At 39.9% G+C, this 22,361-nt stretch overlaps 2 protein-coding genes across 2 annotated transcripts; one reads left to right on the top strand and one right to left on the bottom strand.

Annotated features, from left to right (window-relative positions):
* Positions 1 to 10,344: 10,344 nt before the first annotated feature.
* ndufa8 (NADH:ubiquinone oxidoreductase subunit A8) lies at positions 10,345 to 12,937 on the bottom strand. The gene is made up of 4 exons (XM_072455352.1): positions 12,691 to 12,937; positions 11,471 to 11,634; positions 10,857 to 11,022; positions 10,345 to 10,717 (listed from the first exon to the last, which is right to left on the bottom strand). Exons 1-4 carry the CDS (start codon positions 12,736 to 12,738, stop codon positions 10,580 to 10,582), a joined length of 516 nt encoding a protein of 171 aa, XP_072311453.1. The 5' UTR covers positions 12,739 to 12,937; the 3' UTR covers positions 10,345 to 10,579.
* A 1,836-nt stretch (positions 12,938 to 14,773) lies between these two features.
* morn5 (MORN repeat containing 5) lies at positions 14,774 to 22,205 on the top strand. The gene is made up of 5 exons (XM_072453926.1): positions 14,774 to 14,855; positions 17,273 to 17,420; positions 17,979 to 18,090; positions 18,188 to 18,319; positions 22,081 to 22,205. The coding sequence occupies exons 1-5, from the start codon at positions 14,809 to 14,811 to the stop codon at positions 22,179 to 22,181; spliced, it is 540 nt and encodes a 179-aa protein (XP_072310027.1). The 5' UTR covers positions 14,774 to 14,808; the 3' UTR covers positions 22,182 to 22,205.
* The last annotated feature ends 156 nt before the right edge of the window (positions 22,206 to 22,361 follow it).

Raw genomic sequence — 22,361 nt, 5'->3', positions numbered from 1 at the left:
GAGGCGAAGGCGAGGGCGGGTGCGTGAGGTGGTAGGGAGGGGAGAAAAGCATGGACTATATGGGAATTTGACCTGGAACGACGTTAAAGAAGTCATATAATGCTTTTCTCCAGGTTCTTTTTGTTGTTTTTGTTCACCTTACTATTAATCTGAAAGGGCTTAGGGCTCATAAACGTCCTGTTCAAAACTGCAGACATTTCGCCGTAACAAGCAGCGTCATTGACATGTTTTTGTTTTTGAAAAGTGGTTATGAGACATTTTAGAACCCTACATATATCAACCAGTCTTAAACGGAGCGGGAAGGTGAAAAGGGGAATTTTCCAAGCGCTCAAGCCTCTGTTGCAGGACAATACAGAATTAACTCAAACATGCATGAATCAATCACACAACTTTAGGTAAGCTACTGATGATGAAACACCGTTATAACAAGATTAAAAGTTGAATGAAGTTGATTTAATATGTCCCCTTTAAGAATGTATATAATGGCCAAGCAAAAGTTGTGACCATATTTGGTGTTTCTACAGAAAATACATCTTCCATTGTAAAATTATGTTTATTTCTTGTCATTTGGTCCATCCTTCAGTGCCACTTGGGCAATTGGTTGTGCACTCTGCAGATCTTGAGCCAGGATGTTGGTCTGTGTCATCAAGACTGCACGTTTTAGCTTTAAGAGTCAGACACAGGGAGATGATCGTGTGCAGCATTGTGACAGACGAGAAGAGGTTTGTTGGGTTCTATATTATTAGGCTCTATTCAAGGAGTTGTTTCAGCACCCACTGTGCGGCAGGTGAGAATGATTACACTCAAGTTCACTGTCCCGCGCACACTAACCTTCAGTTCACATCTGGTTGAGTTTTGCCGAGGGAAGCTGCGTTGGGGTGGTCCATGCTCCTCTAACACGTCTGTCCTGTTAACACAACGGGCTACGGCGAGGCCAGTGCCCTGCAGGCTGTACACTATTAACATGTTAACTTGGCCCTCACCCTGCTCTGCCAACGACATACAATCTGCTACTATTGCAAACTGAAAAGTCACTATACAAAACGTTAATCGTTCCATCAAATAAAATCACAATTTATGGATTGCTCATTTATGTCTACTTATATATTGTTTAAAGGATAATGTCTATTTGAAGCTGAACTTACATTATATGACTTTATATAGTTTAGTGCTTGAATTTACCTTGATACAGAGTCACCTGCTCCTGCTGGTATGCTCTACTTCAGCTCCTGTTGCACATGCTGATAATAATGTGTAGTGACTGTTTGCCCCTGTAGTGCTCTCATATCCACTCTTACCATAGTCAGTGCATTTGTGTGCAGTCATAAACAGACGACTCTCCAGCAGTAGCTCTTGTTGAGTTTGCGTGTTTCTGGGTAACCCCTCTGCTCTTGGACTTGGACCTAAAATCCTGTTTTTGTGGTTCAGGCGGTCCATCCACAGACATCTGGCTTGTCTCATCTCAGTACATCAGCCTGGTCCAAACCCAGAGTCCGGGACAGGCCTCTGCTGCAGCTTCACTGGCTGATCTTAGCCATGTTTGGTCATAAATGTGGTTTGGAGTTAAGACATGATGGAAAGGCAATAAGAACTGACAGAAGATGGAATGATGAAGCAGACAACTCAAGCCAATTCACCCTGACCAATGCTGCTGTGTATGTGCTTCTTCTTGTGTACAAATACTTTTAGTTTATTTGTGCACAAATTAATCTAATGTGTAATGCACTCAAATTCCTATGCCCCATTCATTCCTATTTTTAATTGCAAATTAATTAGTATTTTTTATTTTTAAGAAAATATATAATAATATAACATTCCACACACATTAAAAATGTCTGGCGATGTGGCTAACGGCAAATTTTCAGAAAGCTAACCAGACTTTTCATTGTGGTAAAAATCATTTTCAAGGATGACCTGGGCCAAGTGACTCAGACAAACTTATGTCCACACTGGACATAATAGAATTTACACTGCTCCATTTTAGGGTCAGTATGTCAACATCCTATTACAGTTCAACACTAGTCTTCTAAAATAAACTATTCGAATAAACTGATTTTACAAAATTGTTCCTGTTTAAAAATTACCAGTGTAAATGTTATTTATTTAGCATCACAGAGAGGGAAAGGAAGCTGGACAAAGTCATCAAGAAGTCCAGCTCCGTCCTGGGCTGCGCTCTGGACTCGGTGCAGGAGGTGGGGGACAGGAGGGTCCTGGCTAAACATCTTTACTGGACCATGAGTGTCGCCCCCTGCAGGACACTCTGTCCACTCTGGAGAGCAGCTTCAGTGAGAGACTGATCCACCCTCGCTGTGTGAAGGAGAGGTTTCACAGGTCTTTCCTTCCTGCTGCTGTCAGACTTAACAAAACAAACTGTTAGTCCTTAACACGTGTTAAGCTTTTTTATAATTCATGTGCAATACTGTTATACTCATGTGCAATACTGTGACATAATGTGAATCATCCCTGGTGCAACATTTTCTGTCCATATAACAGCTGTAAATAAGAGTGTTATTATTATTAAGATTATAAGAGTTATTTCTAAATTAACTGTTTTAATTCTTATACTTCTGAGCTTAATCGGTGTCTGTTTTTTCTTTTTGTTTTGTTTTTTATCATTTGATACATTTTTTGGTCATACCGTCCAGCCCTCGGACATCTCCTCTCTAAGCTCAGCCAAATAGTGCTCCATTGCAGTCCATTGCAAGGGTCTATCCCCAGTCAGCTCTTTAAAGTTACAGGAAACACAGAGTGCTGTCTGATTGGCTGATTGTTCCACAGTAACCTACACTAAGTGCTCTTGCAGTGTTTGGAGCTGCAGTGCATCTCCACTTTAAGCAGCAACAGATGCTCCACTGACCTCATAGGCTTCCTGGAAACACAAATTTGTCAAAAGGTAAATGTAACATATCAGTGACACAGACGGCACAAATGCATGTATTCATTTGGGCTATTCAGAGTTGATATATGAGCGCTCTATGAGTATTATACAGTATTTATTTATTCACATATGCTTTGTTCAGCAATTCCTTTTTAATTGTATGATACCCGCAGCAACAAAACCAAAGTTTCCATTCGGAATTTAATAGCTCAGAAAAAAACAAATATACAATATCTTTTGTGCATTTTGCATTGTATTAGTGTAACTTTGTATATTTCAAATGATTCTTGTTGGAAATTGTCATACCTGTTTTTACAGTCGTTGATATTTAATTATTTATGATCTAATAAAAGACTTGAAAAAAGAATGTTGTGACTTACTGAGTTGGTTTGAGGCTCAATGGTCGTTCTATGATAAGTGCAGCTGATTTGAAGTGATTGAAAGCCACAGAACCACCTATTTGTCTTATCCGTCTTCTTCAAACAATCACACTATCATAGTGACGGCCAAACAGCCTGTGCCAAACAGCCTGTGCACATGATATCACCTCTTTAGGAAAACAAGAGGAAACGCGTGCCAGTTATTCTCACATGTGATCAATTATTTCACTGAAAAGTCGTGTCGGGGCGAAGTTTCAGCCATTAGTCCTTTAGAGCAGGGATCATTCTGGGGCTAATAGTGACTAAACACTGAATAAACACATTTGGCTAATCGGCCGTTCGTACATGGAGTAGCCCACTGGCTATAAGCTTGTTACCCTGGAAGAAAATACATATTGCTCACAGCATTTCAGACGTGCTCTTCATAATGCAAAATAAATGGTCATGTCAGCAATGTCAGATAATTATAATGTATAATGTTTAACAATTTGAGACAAAATAAATCCTGCAATTAGAGGCTGTAGGTGAGTATTTAAGACCTGTTTGAGGAGGCATTAGTCTAAGCAAGTATGTATATTCTGCAGCTCTGTATGAAACATTCAGAACCTGAAACACCTGCCCAGGGAAGCTCCTCTGGATGTGGAGCAGCAGCTCTACTCTGGGCTCTGGATGTGGTGCAGCAGCTCTACTCTGGGCTCTGGATGTGGAGCAGCAGCTCTACTCTGGGCTCTGGATGTGGAGCAGCAGCTCTACTCTGGGCTTGTCACTTTGGAATGCTGAACCAATTGCCATCCACATATTTTCAGTTCAACCACAGATTGATGTCTTTAGCATCTACATTGGACTTTGTCATGGAATTAGACAAACACCGATGCTATTCCTTAACACATTGAGAACACAATTCAACCTAGAATATGAAACGACACAGAAACATCAGACATTTGTGTGGCATGCATGGGAGAAAACGCGGGGACTGTGTCAGCCAAGCCGTTGTAAGGAGCCTGGCTGACCCTCCTGCGTCTCACCCCCGCGTCTCACACCGTTTTTTCCCATGCTGGTTGGTTTTATTAGATATTCTGGAATAGGCGGGTCACATTTCTCATTGGTCAGCCTCACATCAAGGCACTTGGTATTTTTCCGTAGAGATAAAGCCTGCAAGGGGGGGTGCAACCCCCCCCCTCTGGGGCAACATCCTTTGGCCCATCTTTACGACCCCTTCACAAACAAATGCTGTCACACACCCGTTCTTCTCTTAGACTAATGATGCAGATAAAATATCACTATTATGCAGATAAAATACATCACAGAAATATACTCATATATTCACATTTTATCACAGACTTCTTCCTCCAAAATGCTTTGAGTGTGTTACATTGAATTCAATTAAAAACACCTCCCTTGCTCCTTCAGTGTTCTCTTCATCTCTTCATCAGTGCAGCAGACCCATGAGCACAGAGACTGGACATGTTCTCAGTCCCCACAGAGCTGATATCAGAACAGTTTAAAACACCGATAGTCTGATAGTTCCTAGTGAGTGGAGAGCAGAGCCAAACACTTCCAGATCGCTGTGGCAGTGCAGTGTAAACAAGGAGCAGACAGGTCTCTGCCACACTGTCGTCTGCATGGACTGCTCACTCAGTTCCCTGCAGTAGAGTGTCATTAAACATAGTGAAACATAGTGTGTGGTGAGTGCATTTGCTCAACACACCAGTGTACAGGTGGAAACGGCCAGTGGTGTTTTATTGATCCATTATGTGTTACAATTGACAGAAGGTTTCACATGGTTCTCATTGAAAAGGTGATGAAATCTCAAGCTATGTCATAACTTGGTCAGTTGGTCATTGCACTATTTCTTTTTGCATAATACATATTGGAGTGCACTGTGTATAATGAGATAACAAATGGTTGTAGTTTCTGTCATGGTCACAATTTACCTTAAACACAGGCAAAACATGTACCGTGTATTTATTCTATTACATAATGAGGGGAATATCCTTCTGTGTTGTGACACCAGAATGTGACTCAAACAGATTGTTCATTACGTCTCACAATATTATCTGTGCAAAACCGTGTTTGCTTTGAGCTGGCTTTAAATTTGTGTTTGGCACATGCAGTTAATTAAAGTCATGTCTATTTTCAGATATGTCGGAGTTATGACCTCTATGGACACAATTTTTTTATTCATTCATACACTTGCTCCTGAACCACATCCAAATGTCCCAGTGAATTTGAACTGTGTCTCAGCTGAACCACTTGTTTCAATTGACATAAAAAGACACAAGTTCCAGTCCGCATGTCTCCTCTTTGGGGGCTGCGCCTGAAAAAGCACTGGAACTTTCCAGCATTTCGTTTTGGTCCTATTTATTTTTTGTCTGTGTTGTTTTCTCAGTATTGCAATGCATCACTTGACATTACCCAAGCAAGTTTGAGCTGCAGCGCATCAGCTGAAAGCAATTTGGTCCGGAGCGCAGCTGCCAGGCGGATAAGACTTTCCTTCTTTCGTTTACTTTGAAATGTTCCTTTTTTTTCAACGTCCAAAATACACAAGGCAGCCAAATTGCTGACATGTGTGAGAGGGGCAGCAGGACTCCTGCATTCTTTCATGCCCCACCATGCAAAACTCCACATTGTTTATTTAAAGAACACTGAACACTTTAGCACTATTAAGAAACATGTCATATAATAAACTAAAGGTTTCCTCTCAGGAAAAATCCCTGTCAGTTTATTTTTCTTCAGCAAAAAGTTGTTTTAGTTTTGACTCACAAACTGGCTGCATGCTCGACTAAACAACTGTGTTCAGGCACTAACAGGCTAACCAAACTTGGAAGTGTTGAGATTATTCATGTTGAGAGGTGTGAATGGACACAAAAGCAAGCTGCTCTGTCTCTGTCTTACTTTGACTAAACTAGATCGTAGAATTTCAGAAAAATGTGGCTTGTTAATTACTGTTTGACCATGAATGTACTTGGCTTGTATTTTCCGGGACGATAGTCTCCAGTGACGTGAGTTACTAATGGTGTTGAATATGACATTACATTGGCTTCATGAACCTGCTCATTCTGATCTTGTTTTCTTGGCAAAAGGACAACAGTGAATCCGACCTGCTCAGGCCACAAAAGGACAGTAGAGAAAGAGCTGGTGTTGCGTTGGAAGTATCTACAGATCTCTCTTTGTGCCTTCATAAGCTCCAAACTCGTACTCTGTGGCCGGGGAAACTGGAGGTGACATGAGAGCAGCGCAGTCTGATGACCCGAGTGGAAAAAGCACATCACAGCTCAGTGGGATCTGGTCTCAGAGACAGACCGAGGGACATCCAGCCAGGGCTCGTCTTGGTCATCAGATGAGGCAGCGGCTGATGGAGGTGGGAGGAACAGATTGAGACTCAAGGGCCCACAGTGAGTGATAGCCCACCAGGACTTCAGAGCAGCCCGGCACACAGAGGACTAACCCACCTTGACATGCGTTGGAAACTCGAAACTCTGCTAGCCCGCTGTGAGATAGAAGCCACCCAGAGCAACCCCGCCGCAGTGCGTAGCCCATAGCCCCGCGTCCTTTTTAACTAGCTCTGTTTAGATGAACGCACAACCAAGGAATGCTCCAGTAAACCTATGGAAACCACAAACACAACAGCCTTAAGGCCATATCAGACTACCATTCGCACTCACACTGCTGGCTGGAGTTCAGTGCGTCTGTGGGAACACGCTCAGTGCTCTGAGTGTGCTCGCTGATGTTGCAAAATGTCAGAGTCAAAGTTTGTTAAAAATGGATTTGGGTCACTTTGAGAAGTTAAGTTTTAATACGTAAGTGCTATTGTTGTTTTTCTTCATAAAATTAATAGAAGCTATGTCATGATGAAAGAAGTAAACTACAATGAACTGACATTAGACCTAAATAGTAATGGTTTTAAGGCTTTGTAACAATAATAAGCACCAATTATGAATTCCACAAGTATAAATGTCAGTTAGTTTATTCTTCTGTTACAAAGGGTGGCACAATACTAGTATCTAGCCTCAAAATTGCATTTGATTTTCACCAAAAGTATAATTTGTGGTTAAATATGTAATATAGCTGTAGATCATATCTGTCTATCAACATATGTGTAAGTATTTCACTGAAATCTGAATTTAGGTTTTTATTTAAGTATTAATCATCAGGTTAATCTCAGTTCCTTCAATAAAATCACACAATGTTCCACATTTACTTTCGCCTCCATTCAGGACCTTAAAATGTTTTTGTTTACAAACTTTTAAAGGTTGTACAGTATGAAATAATTACAATATGTTAATGTGACCACTGGTTCATAATCTTAAAACAGTAAAAAACTAAATAAATTGCTCTCTGAGGTTTTAGGAGTTATTTTCTGTCTTTGCTCTTAAACATATTAAAGTGCTAATCGGACCAATCAGAAAATAAGATGCCCAGTGCTGCTCTGTAAAGATGCTGCTGTTGTTGGCACACAGAGGACGTGGTCTCTGTGGTGGACTTGTAAATAGCCGTGGGACGGAGGGTTTGCAAGAGTCGAGCCATCAACGAGAAGTGATGACGTTTTGGGACCCGGCCAAAACAAACCGACTGGTCACAAGGAACTGAACAACACACACAGACACACACAGAGCTCTAAAACAACAGCGTGTGTAGCACTAAGCCGTGTGACAAGCGTGAAATTGTGAAGACAAAAATGATTTACGTTGCGTGACTGTTGGCAGTTGTGTGTTTTTACATGTTTTTGGTGTGCATGTTTATATCACAGCAGGTTTACCTGTCTGTCCGTGCTCCTGCAGCAGATCTGCATTAATGGACTCTGAAGCAGGAGCTCTCGTGCTCCGTCATGTCCCTCACCAGTCAGACCTAACGCTCTCTTTGTGTTGTCTTAGGCTCAGCATTCAGAGTCATACGGCAGAGCATTGCAGTAAAAGGACGTCTCTGAAGCGTGTCCTGAAAGAATGTACAACACAGGCCGTGGTCATGCCTCTGTCACCAAACAGATTTAGGCTCGGTGTCTGGTAAAAAAAAAAATCTCTTCTGATTTTTGTCTGTTTCACTGTATGATAAGTGTGTCATGTTTGTTATTATTGTATAAATGTATTAATTATGTAAATTACAAATACTAAATTCACATGTTAAATCTTTCTTGCAAATAAAGGCTCTTTCTGATTGACTGCTCATTACCTTGAGTGAACAAATGTTTTGATGTTTTTGTTGTTTCTCATGTAGAAGGATTAAAGTATGTGGCCACATCCTTAATCTTGAAGTGGGCACAATAACGAAGGATTCAAATTACATAAACTTAATCTTACAAATCATTGTACTGTAGCATGACAATATTCAATATTCTACTTGTGTCTTTTAAGTCCTGAAGTATGTGAGTGGTGGATGGAGATATAATAGTGGTACTTTTTGACAAGACATGAAAGCTCCACTCGATGTGTTCAGTCTAAAGATCAGAGACAAATGGCAAAGGAGTACCAACATAAACAAATCAAACAAAACTCTGTGTTAATGTTTGTCATATCAAGTGCACCCTCATGTTCGGGGCTCTTAGCAGCACAGATACAGCTGATGTCCTGTGAAAGCAAAGCAATACATGTGTGGTTCCCTGATCCATCACCTCAGACAAGGACGTTTTTTTTCTGCATACCTCATACAAACATGGAACATTTATTCATTATTCCGTGTATTGAAGAATACATTTCTGGTTGATGAGAAATAGAGGCTTGGACATACTTTTCTTCTTTTTTTTTTAAAAGCTTTTTAGTGCTCGTCATCTCTACTTCTTACATGATGTTGCACCTGACCTGAACTATGGCATTATTGATAGTGGTGCGTTATGAACAAGTGCAGTTGTTTAATTATTTTAGTGCATCAGGCTCCTGGGCAGCCTGTTACTTTGTGAAAGCCCTGTATTGTATTTATTTCCTGTGCCAAAGCACGTTTCCGGCAGTGCAGCCGAGTCAAACAGCAATGACCCTCAGCTTCCTGCAAGTCGCATGGAGACAGGTCTGCCACGAGCCAGAGGCCTCTGAACCTCTATCCACTCACTCTCACCACTTTCAATGGTAATACAAGAGAATCATTTGTAAGTATTCAGCTTTTCTTCTTCCTGTATTCCTGCACTCACCTCTAGTCCCGGGTTCGTCCCGTCTCAGTGTGCAGGTCACACAGGCGTTTCCTGTGCAGGCTACAGGTCTAGGCCACACCTTGAGGACATACAGGGGATTTCTGCCTCAATTGGCAGTGACACCCAACAGAAACACCAAGACGTGCACACTCATGTCTACGAGCTTCTCCACATGCATGGCTGCGTATGGAAACTAATTGTGACTGCACAATGTTTACTGGGCTACCAGAGAAATGAGGAGCGACATGGGAACGTTGTTTGGACATACAAAGCATTCTATCAAAGTTCAATCTAGGAAAAGCTTTATTTTTATTTTGTAGCCAATGATATTTTAGGCAGTTTGTCAAACCCAGTGTTGACATGATAAAAACAGCCAGGAGCAGCACTCAAGATTTCAGTTTGGAAAAACTGTCAGATAATTGAATTTCTTTGTGTCCCCAAAGAATCAGATGACAGTTTAAAGCTTGAAGAAATCTGACATGTATAAAGGAACCTCGTTTTTAGTCTTGAGAACAAGCTTTAATAGTATTTTGTGTAGCCAGTCTGGTTTGAGCTGCTCCCAGTGCTATGTGAATGCCTGTATGCATGTCCCACCTCCCAGTGTGCTTTAGTTCAGGCCTCTTCCATTCAAGGTCAAAAGTGCTTATGTGGAGCTGCACGTCGTCTACTAGTGGCTACAGTCTTTAGTGCACATCGGCACAAATGAATCCCAGTCTTGGTCCAGACCAGGTCAAAGGCAGGATGTCGGCTGGAGAACAGAAGGAAGCAGAAGGAACGCTTTCTAATGACCCTGAACTTTGCTCTCTGACCTCAGCCTTCGCAGCTCCAACAATACACACACTGACAACACACAGATGTGAGGAGTGTGCCTTCAATTTTCAGCATTTATGGGCACATTTAGCAAAACCTTAGTTTAAAAAATAAATAAAATAAAATAAAAAACATACAATGACAACATTTCACACAACTCAAGTCTGGATCTTTATTTTATTGTACATTAAGAATAAGCTATTGGATTTGATCATTAAATACATTTACTCTGATGAAGGTAAGTGTATCTTTAAATGGAAATTGTTGCCAGCATTTTCCTTTTAAATAGTGACAGCGACTTAAAGATCCATCCAAAGACACAGCAATGTGTTTTACAAATAATTACAAATATATCTGGACAGAGCCCATAGTGCTGTATTCTCTAAGGCAACTTCACCAGGTCCAGAAGAATAATCTGCTGCCATATTTGGAAGGCTCCAGTTTACCTTCGATGACAGGGTTGGGCTCAGGACGTGGCCTTGAATTGTAGGGATTCTCAGGGATGGGTCGGGCAGTTGCCACTTTAGTTACCTACAAACACACAACAGTTAAATACATTAAACGCTAATGTGTATTTTCTGCAATACACCACCATAATTCTACCATGGAAAAAAATACATGACTAAATATATGAAATAGATAAAATATGCAAATACAATGAAAGACTCACCTTGGACAGGTCTCCAAGTTCAGGCCTCTGCCACCCCAATTTGTCTAGGACACAGTTGTCAAATGCGTCCTGTTGTTGACGACACTGACGCAGCTCAGCCAAGTTGCTGTAGTCCAGACAAGTCCAGTACTCTGTAAAGGACTCGGCACAGTTGCCCTTAATTTGCCTGTGAGTCACAATAATAAATAATAGGATTAAATCATATTGAATATAATAAGTGCTCATATATCCAAGACTCTGAATAGTTTAAGAAGATATGCCTTGAACATTCCCATGGTGCCGTAATACAGTCACAATAGGATCCAAGTTCAAATGTGTGCTCTTCAAGAATTTACCTGTTCAAAATACTAACAGCCGGCAATTGAGTTAACATACTACTCGAGTTGGTTAAATGTGACTGTCACTCAGTGGATAATAAAAGCTGACCAATAACAGGAGGGGAAGGGGAAAAGCAGTATCAGTGTCTTTCTATATTTGAGGGTTGAGCTGCATTAATCAGAGAAGCACTAAATCACAATATAACCAAACTTTCCAAATTGTCACACCAAGGGTCGTCTGACATAGTGCCACCCTGATCGGATCACATTAAAACCCAAATATCAGCATACAATTACCTGAAGAAGTTTAGGGCGCACTCGTTGACTTTTCTCCCCTCTTCCAGACACTTTCTGGGGTCCTTCTCTTCCCAGCGGCAGAGCATGAATTCCTTGTTGGGTTTGTCACACCGAGAGCCATAATGGTGAGCAGCAGCTTTCAGCACAGCAGATGAAACATTAATCTGGACAAACAAAGTTCAATTGTTTTGAATTAACCAAAGAGATAAAGACATTAGTGGCCGGTCAGGGTGACAAGTGATTCACTCCATGTCAGCAGTTGCATTGTACAATTATTTTCTTAAAGCAGTTGCATTTGAAAGCAGGGGCTCTCATTCCTCTACATGGGTAAGATTTGTGTCAGAATACCTTAATTGGCAGTAAATACATAGTCCATCACTGGATTAAAGCTGGCGCTCTCTTATCGGCTATGCTTGGGTTCACTTAATTGTCTGAAAATGAACACTTATTAATGATGTGGCATGCTTTGAGTTTCAAGTTCTTACAAGGAATGGTGTAGTTGCGTAATATTGCCATTTATTTTTTGGAACTGGGAAATAATTTTGCTGCCCGTGTTGCCGAGATGAAATAACCTCTTACCATGGTGGACAGAAGCAAAACAATTACAATTGAAATTTTTTAACTGTTTTTAACCCTGTACGGGAGCTATGTTGATGCTGCATAATTATATGGTGTACAAAAATGTTGTATCTGTATTTCCAGTGTGATTAAATAAAATGTAAAATTGTTTGCCTTTTTTCCTCGAGCAATTGGTAGATTATGGTCTTGAATGTACTTGTTTACGCTGTATGCATGTTTATTTTTGGCCAAAAACACACTAGTAATTGCCATTTCATAAGTGGAACAAACAATCAAATGTTGAGACACAAAGCAAAATCACTCCAACACAATTAAATAAATACACGTCCTGTATAAATAGTCCTGATGCAGTAGTAGCACCATAGACATAGCTATACATGATACAGCCCATGAACAGGACATGTTCCCACTGGTATGTGGTGAGAATGTCCCATATTTACAATAACACGTCTCTTTTCTAGCACCAATAACTAAGCTAAATCGGTTGGACAGGAAAACATGGTTGTTTAAACGCTTTAATCACAATAATATAGCTTGGCATGACCATTAAAACTATTTCTGTGCAGAGGTTTCAACTACAAGTGTAAAGCATTAGCATGCTAGTTGGCTAACGCTTCCCAGAAGGACTGATTTCAACTCACTTCATCCACTTTTAGCTCCTGTAAAGTCGGGACATCTAGCGTTGGCATGGTTGTCCCCTGCTGCAGTAAAACGACCCAGAAACTCCAAATCTCTGTGTAAATATCATTCAGTGTCCTCGCCTGACTGCAGGACAAGAGACGAAACCGTGGAAGGTCAGTTTACTGCGCCTGCCCGTCAGCTTCGAGTCGCGTTCTGATGACGTAGTGAATGGCGACCTGAGCGGAAAATTTAAACAAACGTCTTAAACATTAGGATTGCTTTGTTATAGCAGCAGATCTTCGTTTACGGTCTACATCATGATCCAATCATCTTCTTAACTCCAAACTATAGTGTCAAGTAGTCCACATTCCATGGACATGTTCCGGATATCTATGACATTTTCCCCACCGTCTTCTGCTCCAGGTTTCCCCGTTGTCATGGAGACTCCACCTAACAGCTCGACACAGCAACTTTCCCTCTGTGCTCGAATGGGACGAGAATGAGGTGACAGAGGCTGGAAATTCGTTTGCCCTCTTCAGCAAAAGTGGAGTAGAATTGGGCAACAAAGAAGGAGGTGTTGTGTGAAGACATGTGGACATTTTGTGAGAAAGTGGTGGATCAGAGGGATTATATGGTTTTCTGTTAATGTTGTGTGGATGAATGAGTGCAGTGGTGTAAGAATCATTTAATCTTTCTTTCAGTGTTTTTCAATATTGTTTATTGTATTCTAATCATGATGTTCAAAATTGTGATTGTTTGTGGAGTCGAAACCAAACAAATAAAGAGATAGTTCAACATTTGTGGATCAGAAGTTCGGGAGATTGACTGTTAATTAAATAAATATCTGTGATCACAAAAGCCCAGCCTCCATCTGAAACTATAACACAACCTGTATTTTAAAGAAGCATTTCTTCAAAACAATGTTCATCATATTGGATCAGTATTTCTATAAGCTGCCAGTCTTTTATTCAATTTGAATGTTTTCTAATTGTGTTCAAACACCATTTATTAAAAAATAGTAATAAGAAATAAATAATCACGTAATGTTTTTATTTAATTTATATTTTTAGTTGTATATTACTTTGAAGTTGTTGTTGTTGTTGTTGTTGTTGTTGTTGTTGTTGTTGTTGTTGTGTTACTGTTAATGGCTGCCAGCCAACTGGAACGGTGCATTCACTGCCACCCACTGCAGCCGCACGCCGCCAAAACATGTGCTCCACGCCACAAATAAAATATTAAAGAATAAATGAAAATAAAAGTCATCACAGACTGCGTCCTGCGCGGTCGCTTAGCCACGTGTTGTTGTTGTTGTTGTTGTTGTTTTATGGCGGTTGGCATCCGAGTGTTGCATTACCGCCAGACTGTATTCCTTAGACTGTTGTTGCTGTTGTTATTGTTTTATGGCAGTCGACAGCCGAGTGTCGCATTACCGCCAGACTGTATTCCCCAGACTTTGTCGTAGTCCTAAAAGTTGTTCTTCCAGTGCTTTGACCTCCAGTGCTTTGACAGAGCCCAAGAGGTCATGAGATGCCTTTGTCATTGTATCCTATAGAAGTTCTTCCTCCCCTCAGACTTTGTCGTAGTCCTTAAAAATTCTTATTCCATTGCCACGTGTTGTTGTTGTTGTTGTTTTATGGCGGTTGGCATCCGAGTGTTGCATTACCGCCAGACTTTATTCCTCAGACGTTTCGTTGTTGTTGTTGTTTTTGTTGTTGTTGTTGTTGTTTTATGGCGGTTGGCATCCAATTGTTGCATTACCGCCAGACTTTATTCCTCAGACTTTTCGTAGTCCTCAGACTGTCGTAGTGCGTAAAAGTACTCCTTCCATTGCTTTGTTGCTCTTCTTCTTTGGTGTTTACACTACCACCACCTACTGTCGTTGTTGTTGTTGTTGTTGTTGTTGTTTTATGGCGGTTGGCATCCGAGTGTTGCATTACGTGGGCTCCATGTGAGCGATGCCTTGTTTTATTGACGTCTGTTTGCTTTGAAGTGTGTGTACTTTGGAGCGCTGCTGCTCGTGTTCTTCCGGACACAAGAAGCTGAAGATCCCTCTTGGTCTGCGGGACAGAGGACTCTGGATTCAGCTCTACAGCTCTACAGCACCAGCCCTGGGCTCTCACATCACAAGAAGACAATTTATGGATTTTATTGGGAGCAGCTATGAAGGGGAGGAGAAATATGGCAGGTAAAACATGCTCTTATCATTTTTTACTTAAATGTTTCCAAACAAACTAAATTGGCTGATGTGTTTTGTACGTCAATCATTACACAAGCCACTATTAATTATCGCATCATTTGTCGCGCGTAGGTCGCATTTCTTGTCCAATTTTCGTTCCTCAAAGTTCGTTTTGTAGATAATCTAAGTCTGATTCTTGCTATTGCTTTGTTATTCCTCGGTCTTGTTGTCTCGTCGTGATTATCCGTCTTCTTTGCGATTTCCCCTATCTCTAGTGTGGGGAATGTTGGTGATGTTTGACATCGTCGTCATGGCAACTGTACAGAATAGATGTCTCCGGTCATATGTCATTTCCCCGCCCCCTTTTGGGTGAAAAAAGGCGGGAGATACAAATTGTTAAAATGTTATTGTTTTGCTATAAACTACAGCAAAATATCGATACTGGTGACACAACAGCCATGGACGGAGAAGCTGGTGAATATTTGTATCAAACAAATTAGTTGGAGTTTGAGTAGTTGTAGAAGCCACTATACCTGTTATTTATTTATTTTCTACAAAATGATCACAACAAGGGTTACAAATACAATCCAAATAACAAATAAATGAATCAATAAATTGTATAATTTAATGCTAAATTGAATAATTTGATAAACAAAAATGTCTCTCGGCTGGCCTGGGAACGCCTCGGGATCCCCTCGGAGGAGTTGGAAGAAGTGTCTGGGGAGAGGAAGTCTGGGTGTCCCAGCTCAGCCTGCTGCCCCACAACCCGGCCCCGGATAAGCGGAAGAAAATGGATGGATTATTAACAAAAATAAAAAATACCAAATTAGTTTTACAGAAACTGAACAGCTATATCCAAACAGCAAAGTAAGAATAAGACACGTGAACACACTCTCACAGGCTGTTATAGCTTTCAGGCTTTCTTATAACAATCCCGATCGCATATCTGGATATAATTATGATATTCACCAACTTCTCCGTCCAGGGCTGCTGTGTCGCCAGTATTCATATTTTGTTGTATTTTGGAGAAAAACTATAAAATGTTAACAATTGTTTTCTCCCTTCTATCTGTTAACAGTGTTTGTTTTCAAACGTAAGACCGGAGACATCTTGGGCCAAGATGTCTCCGGTCTTACAGATACTTTTGAGGGTGTCAAAACTCTTCTCACCGAGGGCCACATTTTGAACGGAGCAGAGGGCTCGACAATGAAGTGAACCATTCGAAATTTTGCATTTGACATAGTTTCGATGCGCCTCCACACCTTTAAAAAGATTTGGAACATTAAAAGTACTACTTTTTGTTGTTTGGGCCAACTTAGCAGGAAGCCTGAGGGCCAGCAGGATTTGGTATGAGGGCAGCATTTGGCACCGTTTGGACACCTTGCATTACGCAGTCACTCGCAATGGCTTCTTACCATTACACATCATCGAGTTATTATCGTCATAATAACTAAATCTGTGTGTCCCCCTGTCATAATATTTACTATTTATTTTCAATCAATAAATGATCAATGTAACGTTAACCATATTTTCAAGGCTTTTGTTCTAGGCTTTTTTCAAGATCGCGCCCGGCTAGTTCAGGTTGTATATCTTCACTTCTCGTTTTATTAATTCTCTGTGGGAATTAGCCCAGTCTTGCTAAAATAAATCAAACTAAAAAAGATCTCACAGCAGAGAACTTAAATATATATATCACTGGCAGCAAGACTTTTACTTACAATGTAAATATGTCAGTGTCACCGGAGGAAACCTAAGTGTTTATAAAAGTGTTTTTATAACATATGTTAACTTAAATATAAAAATACAAACTTGATAAAAGTACATAGAATGCAAAGTCGAGTGTTTTTTGTAATGGGTTGGTTCAGTTTGTGGTGATATTTTAACATTATTGATTGCATTGTATGTTAGCATAGCTAAGAGACAAAACCACTTACTTTTATAAACTTAAGGATCCCCAGGTGAAGTATGGTACGTAAAAGTCTTAACATGCTGCCTGTGATTATCCATCTGTAATTCTCTCTCCGCTTTGTGTTCATTCATCATCATATTTTAGCAAGATTTGGCTAATTCCCCTTAAGGAATGAATGTAGCAGGAAGTGGAGCGTAAAAGGGCCTATTGCGTGCACCTTTCTTTGCACTAGTAAAGATACAGAGGGTCAAATATGCACTGTAACTTCAAAGAGTCACTATATTAACACATTTTTATATTTATTTATTAGAAAAAAACAGACAAACCATAGTGCACCAAAATTCCAGGGCATCCGGCGCCATCTTGAACTTTTATTTATTATTTTTTATAATTGCAGTGTTATTGGTCTAAAGCAGTTTCAATATTATAGGTTATATTTTCTGTAGCAATATATCACACTTCAAAATGTGTTATTGTGACAGTCCTGAACACAGGTTTGATATACTCTTTCTTCCAGGATGCATGGAAAAGGAAAGTATACTTTTCCGACTGGGACCCAGTATGTGGGCGAGACGGAAGATGGGGTGTTTCATGGTAAAGGAGTGCTGCACTTTCCAAATGGAAGTAAATATGAAGCCACTTGGGAAAACGGCATAACTAAACAGGTGAGTGATCCAGCATGTGTGTCCCCTGCACACATGTCACAATATAATGTCTCCACATGTGCAACTGTGTTTCACATTGGTCATAGCTCGCATTACATCTGGTCCCTTTTACCAATTATCCACCAATATTGTTGTGGTTATTAGGTATCGCTCCTATGTGTGCATGAAGATATTGTTCTCGCATGTGTACAGTACTCGTGGTCATCAATTCAATTACTGTCTTCCAGAGGTGATTCATGTGAGTTGAGGGCAGATCTGAACCATGACAAACCTTGGCTCAAACCTCTCTGCACCTGCATCAGTCCTTCCAAAAGCCCACCTGATTACAGAGAGAATTTAGCTCCTGCTTTAACTTAACTTCTAGTTTCACAACCACTTATGTTGCGCTCGCTTCTTGTTTTGTCTTTTATAAAATTGTATGGTTAACAAATGGAAAACTAAAAGTGGAGTGGTTGTGATTGAGATTAGTTGTGGCTTTGAAAGTACACTGTAACGTTTGTTTATAACCAAGAACATTTATTGCTGGTTTGAATCAAATGTTTTTCTGTCTTCTACTAGGGCGTTTTCACATTTGCAGATGGGCTACAGTATCAGGAGAAGGAGTGGGATTATTGTGATGGTTATGACCGGCGCTTTTACACTGAAAGATGTAAAGGGCTCAGACCTGCAGGTTGGCTGTCTCTTAACCATTTCATCTTTAGCGGCAAAATATTTATGTGTTTATTTCCCCTAAAGATTCAAAGGTATATGTTTGTCTTTGCGTGTAGGAGAATCCCAGCTGACTGGTCATCTTCGTCAGCGTGTCATACCTGAAGGCTGTTATGATTGTGGCGATGGCTTCTACAATCCTAACACCAGAGTGGTCACCACGTACACAGGCCGATTCCTCAGGAATGCAGGTCAGAACATAATAAACACCAATGTAATCAGGGTTGCTATATATATATATATATATATATATATCCTTATTGTATATGTTGTTCATTGTATCATTTTTTTTTGTTTGTTTTTTAATTACTGATGACATTTTTAACACTAATGAACCAAATCAGAATTATTTGCATAATTTAGGTAGCTGAAGACAGAAACTGTCTTTCAAGTACAGGATTACTCAAACATGAATTAATCAATTAAAATACAGTGTTAGTAAAGTAATGATGACAAAACATCCTTACAACATGATTTTACATAATAATTATGTAAAATTGTGTTGTAAGGATGTTTTGTCATCATTACTTTACAAATGATTTGTCCCCTTAGACCCCTTGTTTGATATCATCAGCAGTATTCCTCACACCTTAGTAACAGTAACTGTTGCTAACATGAGCAAACATCTCCTGGCCCAGTGCCAATTTCCAAAACAATAGGATCTGTTGTTAATATTCCCAAAGAGGTCATGTATTATTTTTGGTACAGAAGCAATAGTTGTCTTTGGGAAATGACTTATGTATGCTTTCAGTATTTTATTGTGTGGTGAGATGTGGATTATTTACTATGTCAAGAGGCATATTTACAAAACAGTGACATCCTCACTAACTAAAAATATTTAAATGTTACGTTAAATTGCAGAAGTAGATTTGCCATCACCTTATAGTATTAAATATGCATAATTAAAATGAACGAATGGACAACTTCTGCTCTACATGTGAGTTTGTGTGCTTGAGCATTCGGCTACAAACAGTGTGTGCGCGGTCCTGATGCAGTAGGCAGCGGCAGCAGCTCCAAAAGAGGCCATGTGTTGTCGTTCAGTTTGCAGCGCTTTCCTGTTTCTGGAATAACTGCTTCTCTTTGAGAGCCTGCAAATTGAGGCCTCGGCACTGGACACTTTCCAGTGCCAGGCAAAATACCCCTGGTGCCTGGGCCATGTGCTGTCCCGTCCCACTTACCATCCTCACACACAGTTACTTAAAAGTCTTGCCTCTCGTTTATCCTGTGACTGAAGAAAATGCTAAATTATATCTCTGTATTTAGTGTTAATAAGTGTTTATTCTGGATCCCAGGCAATGAAACTTAGGATATAAAACAATCTCAGACACACTTCTGATGTCAAGAAATCCAAACATCACAGAGGTTTTGGTGAGGATAGAGCTGGATTGAGTTTTTGCAATGGAGATTTTAGAAGTATTATTTCACCAAAGTGCGGTAAACCTACATTTGGGCTCATATAAATGTGATAACATATACCGCCATAATGCGTGCGTGTGTGCGTGCGTGCGTGTGTGTGTGTGTGTGTGTGTGTGTGTGCGCGCGCATGTGTGTGTAAATCACTGCTATTAAGCTGGAAGGAAACACTTTTCCCTCTGAGTGTATTTTAAGGATTAAGATAAACAGACTTAAACAAGATGCCATTATCGCTTCCACACGCTCTCAGTGCTGTGTTCACTGCACAAAGGTCGTCCACACAGGCTGTTATTCTCCAGACGGATATCGAGCAGAAAGTTAACTAAACAACAGAAATACTTCATGAAACACACAGATGGCTTTATTGTGGAAATCATATAAAATGTGTCCAGATCTTGTGACAAAACAATTCAACAGCACAATACAAATGTTGCATTGAAATTGATCTGAAAGTGAATAGATGTTTTGTTTTTTTTCCCAAAAGGCAAAGATGGCCTTTTTATTAACTTATCGTAACAAGCTAAATTAGATCTCAGTCAAATGTAATAGATTTGTGTTTATCTATTTGGAACCACGTATTAACTTGAATAAATAATAAACTAATAAATGCATTTGGTCTTGCTTATTATATTCATGTGATGAACTGTGCAGTTCTGTTCTCTAGTGACCTGACCAAGCACCTGTTGCATGTGAGCACATACTTTATCACAGAATATATGCAATATGTGTTTCCTCCAGTACAACAGTATGACACAGATGAATGTGTCTTATCTGGCATCCAAAAGAGTCGATCTCGCAGTAAGAAAAGGTGTGGTCTTCATCGGGGCCTCTGTACAGTCTGAGATATTGAATTACTGGCAATGTTGAAAATGTATTTAGTGACAGAATACTGAATACCGGTACTTGAATTGAAATTGATTTTATATTGTATATATATATCATGTTACATGGTCCAATCAGTGTACTGTTTTCTGAATACTTAGTTGTGTTGCATTATCTTACAGTAAAAACGCAGGTAACACTTTATAATAGCTACACTTTTAAAAGCCTTAATAAAGTACAAATGCTTAATTTATAAGGAACAAATTGTGTATTAAGAAGGATTCAGGATTAGTAACTACTTAACAAATACCCAAACTCCTGACCATAACCACAACCAAGTAGTTACCAAGCTTAAATCCTACTTGATAAACTGTTTGTTCATTGTGAATTAGGTTTTAGCTTATGCTTTATCAAGGCTAATGAAGTTGTAGTTAGTTATTTCCCTATTAGTTTGAATCCTTTTTTTTGGTAATCAAATACTGCAATGTATCGCTTTAATGTATAACTGTATAGTTGTATTCTAAATACCTCCAAATTAAAGCAATCATTCTAAAAGCAAAAGCAGGGGGAAAAATCCCTTATGTTGTGATTTTGGGTGTTACAAAAACAAATTGAATTGAAAGAGTAACCTGAATTCAGTTACTAAAATTTTGTTTTCTTTCTGAATACTCACCAACACTGATTACTGGAGCTAAAATAGTTGAATCTATAATTCAGGATGCAGAAGACTTAAAGAAGTTTATAGTGTGCTGAGAACAAGCCATAATGTATTTGCAAAATAATTACTTGCTGTTATTATTTAGTGGCTCTGAGGATACATACCCTCAACACAGCAGCCACCTGTACCATAAAGTGACTCAATTAAACATGACATTAATCCTGACATAAACGCTGCTTTACAAAGTGAAGAGGCTCAAATTACCGCAAATATCAAAATGCCTCAATGTAATTATCATTAAGATTGAGCCGTGCTGATTGAGGTCAGTGAACGTTGAGTTTATGCAACACTGAGGCCAGAATAATTACTGTATGCTTAATGTCACAAAGACGTGTCCGGGCCTTGCGTGGCAGCTGTCCTTGGTCCGACACGTTCAATGACCTCCAATCAGGTGGGAGTTAAAGTTGAAGAGGCTGTTAGTGCTATAGGCCAATTACACACAATCACGGCGCGCTGCAGACCTGCTCGTGTGCACAAAGGGAGCCCACGCGCAATGCAACCTGGGGGAGAGGCCCGCGCGCCACTCAAGTGTGTGCAGCTGCATGCACGTGCATCCAGCGAACGCTCACTTCCCCTGCAATTAGCTACTCGTTTCTGCTCGACAATGAAAAAACTGGTTTGTTGTCAGCTCTTTTAGCAGTCGCTTGGTTTTTAGCACCGTGTCGTTATTGTTTGTAGGTGTCTGAAGTGGCTGCGAGTTATTTTCTCCAAATTGTCGGGCTTATCTTGATTTGAGAAATTTAGCCATGACTTGAATGCCACTTGAGCGTGTGGCAGCCTGTGACATGCAGAGTGACCTGTGGTTTCATTGTGCAGCCCGCAACGATTAGACATGCTAATAACTGCGCTTTAAGTCCAGAAGAAAAAGGCATTGATATTTGGATGCCTTTTATAGACTAGTCCAAGTCTATGAAAGCAGTTGGCTACATTCATACACAAGGGCTACAGGTCAAGGTTTGTAAAGAATTATCACTAAAACATGTCTTTTTCTGTTAACAGATGACCACGAGCATGCATGGATTGTTCGGACATGCATAAAAGCCTGGGACGAAGAAGCTATTGGAACCAATAGTGAAAAGGTCAACAAGGTCATGAAATAAAGCACTGTGTTAAAAATAGTTTTTTGGGGTATTGCTTTTTTTTTAAAGAGATACCCCAAAAAACATTCTTGTACTGTATAACAAAAAATAAAAATAAAAATTGAAATAAAAATGATTGCAGTCGTAGTAGTTCTTTATAAATAATATCTGGAATGTACTAAAATGCATTGCATGTGCTTC

The sequence above is a fragment of the Eucyclogobius newberryi genome, unplaced genomic scaffold (assembly GCF_026437365.1).
Source record: "Eucyclogobius newberryi isolate DKJ021-1_F unplaced genomic scaffold, fEucNew1.0.hap1 SCAF_2, whole genome shotgun sequence".
In the NCBI taxonomy this organism is placed as follows: domain Eukaryota; kingdom Metazoa; phylum Chordata; class Actinopteri; order Gobiiformes; family Gobiidae; genus Eucyclogobius; species Eucyclogobius newberryi.
This window is presented reverse-complemented; position numbering and strand designations above follow the sequence as displayed.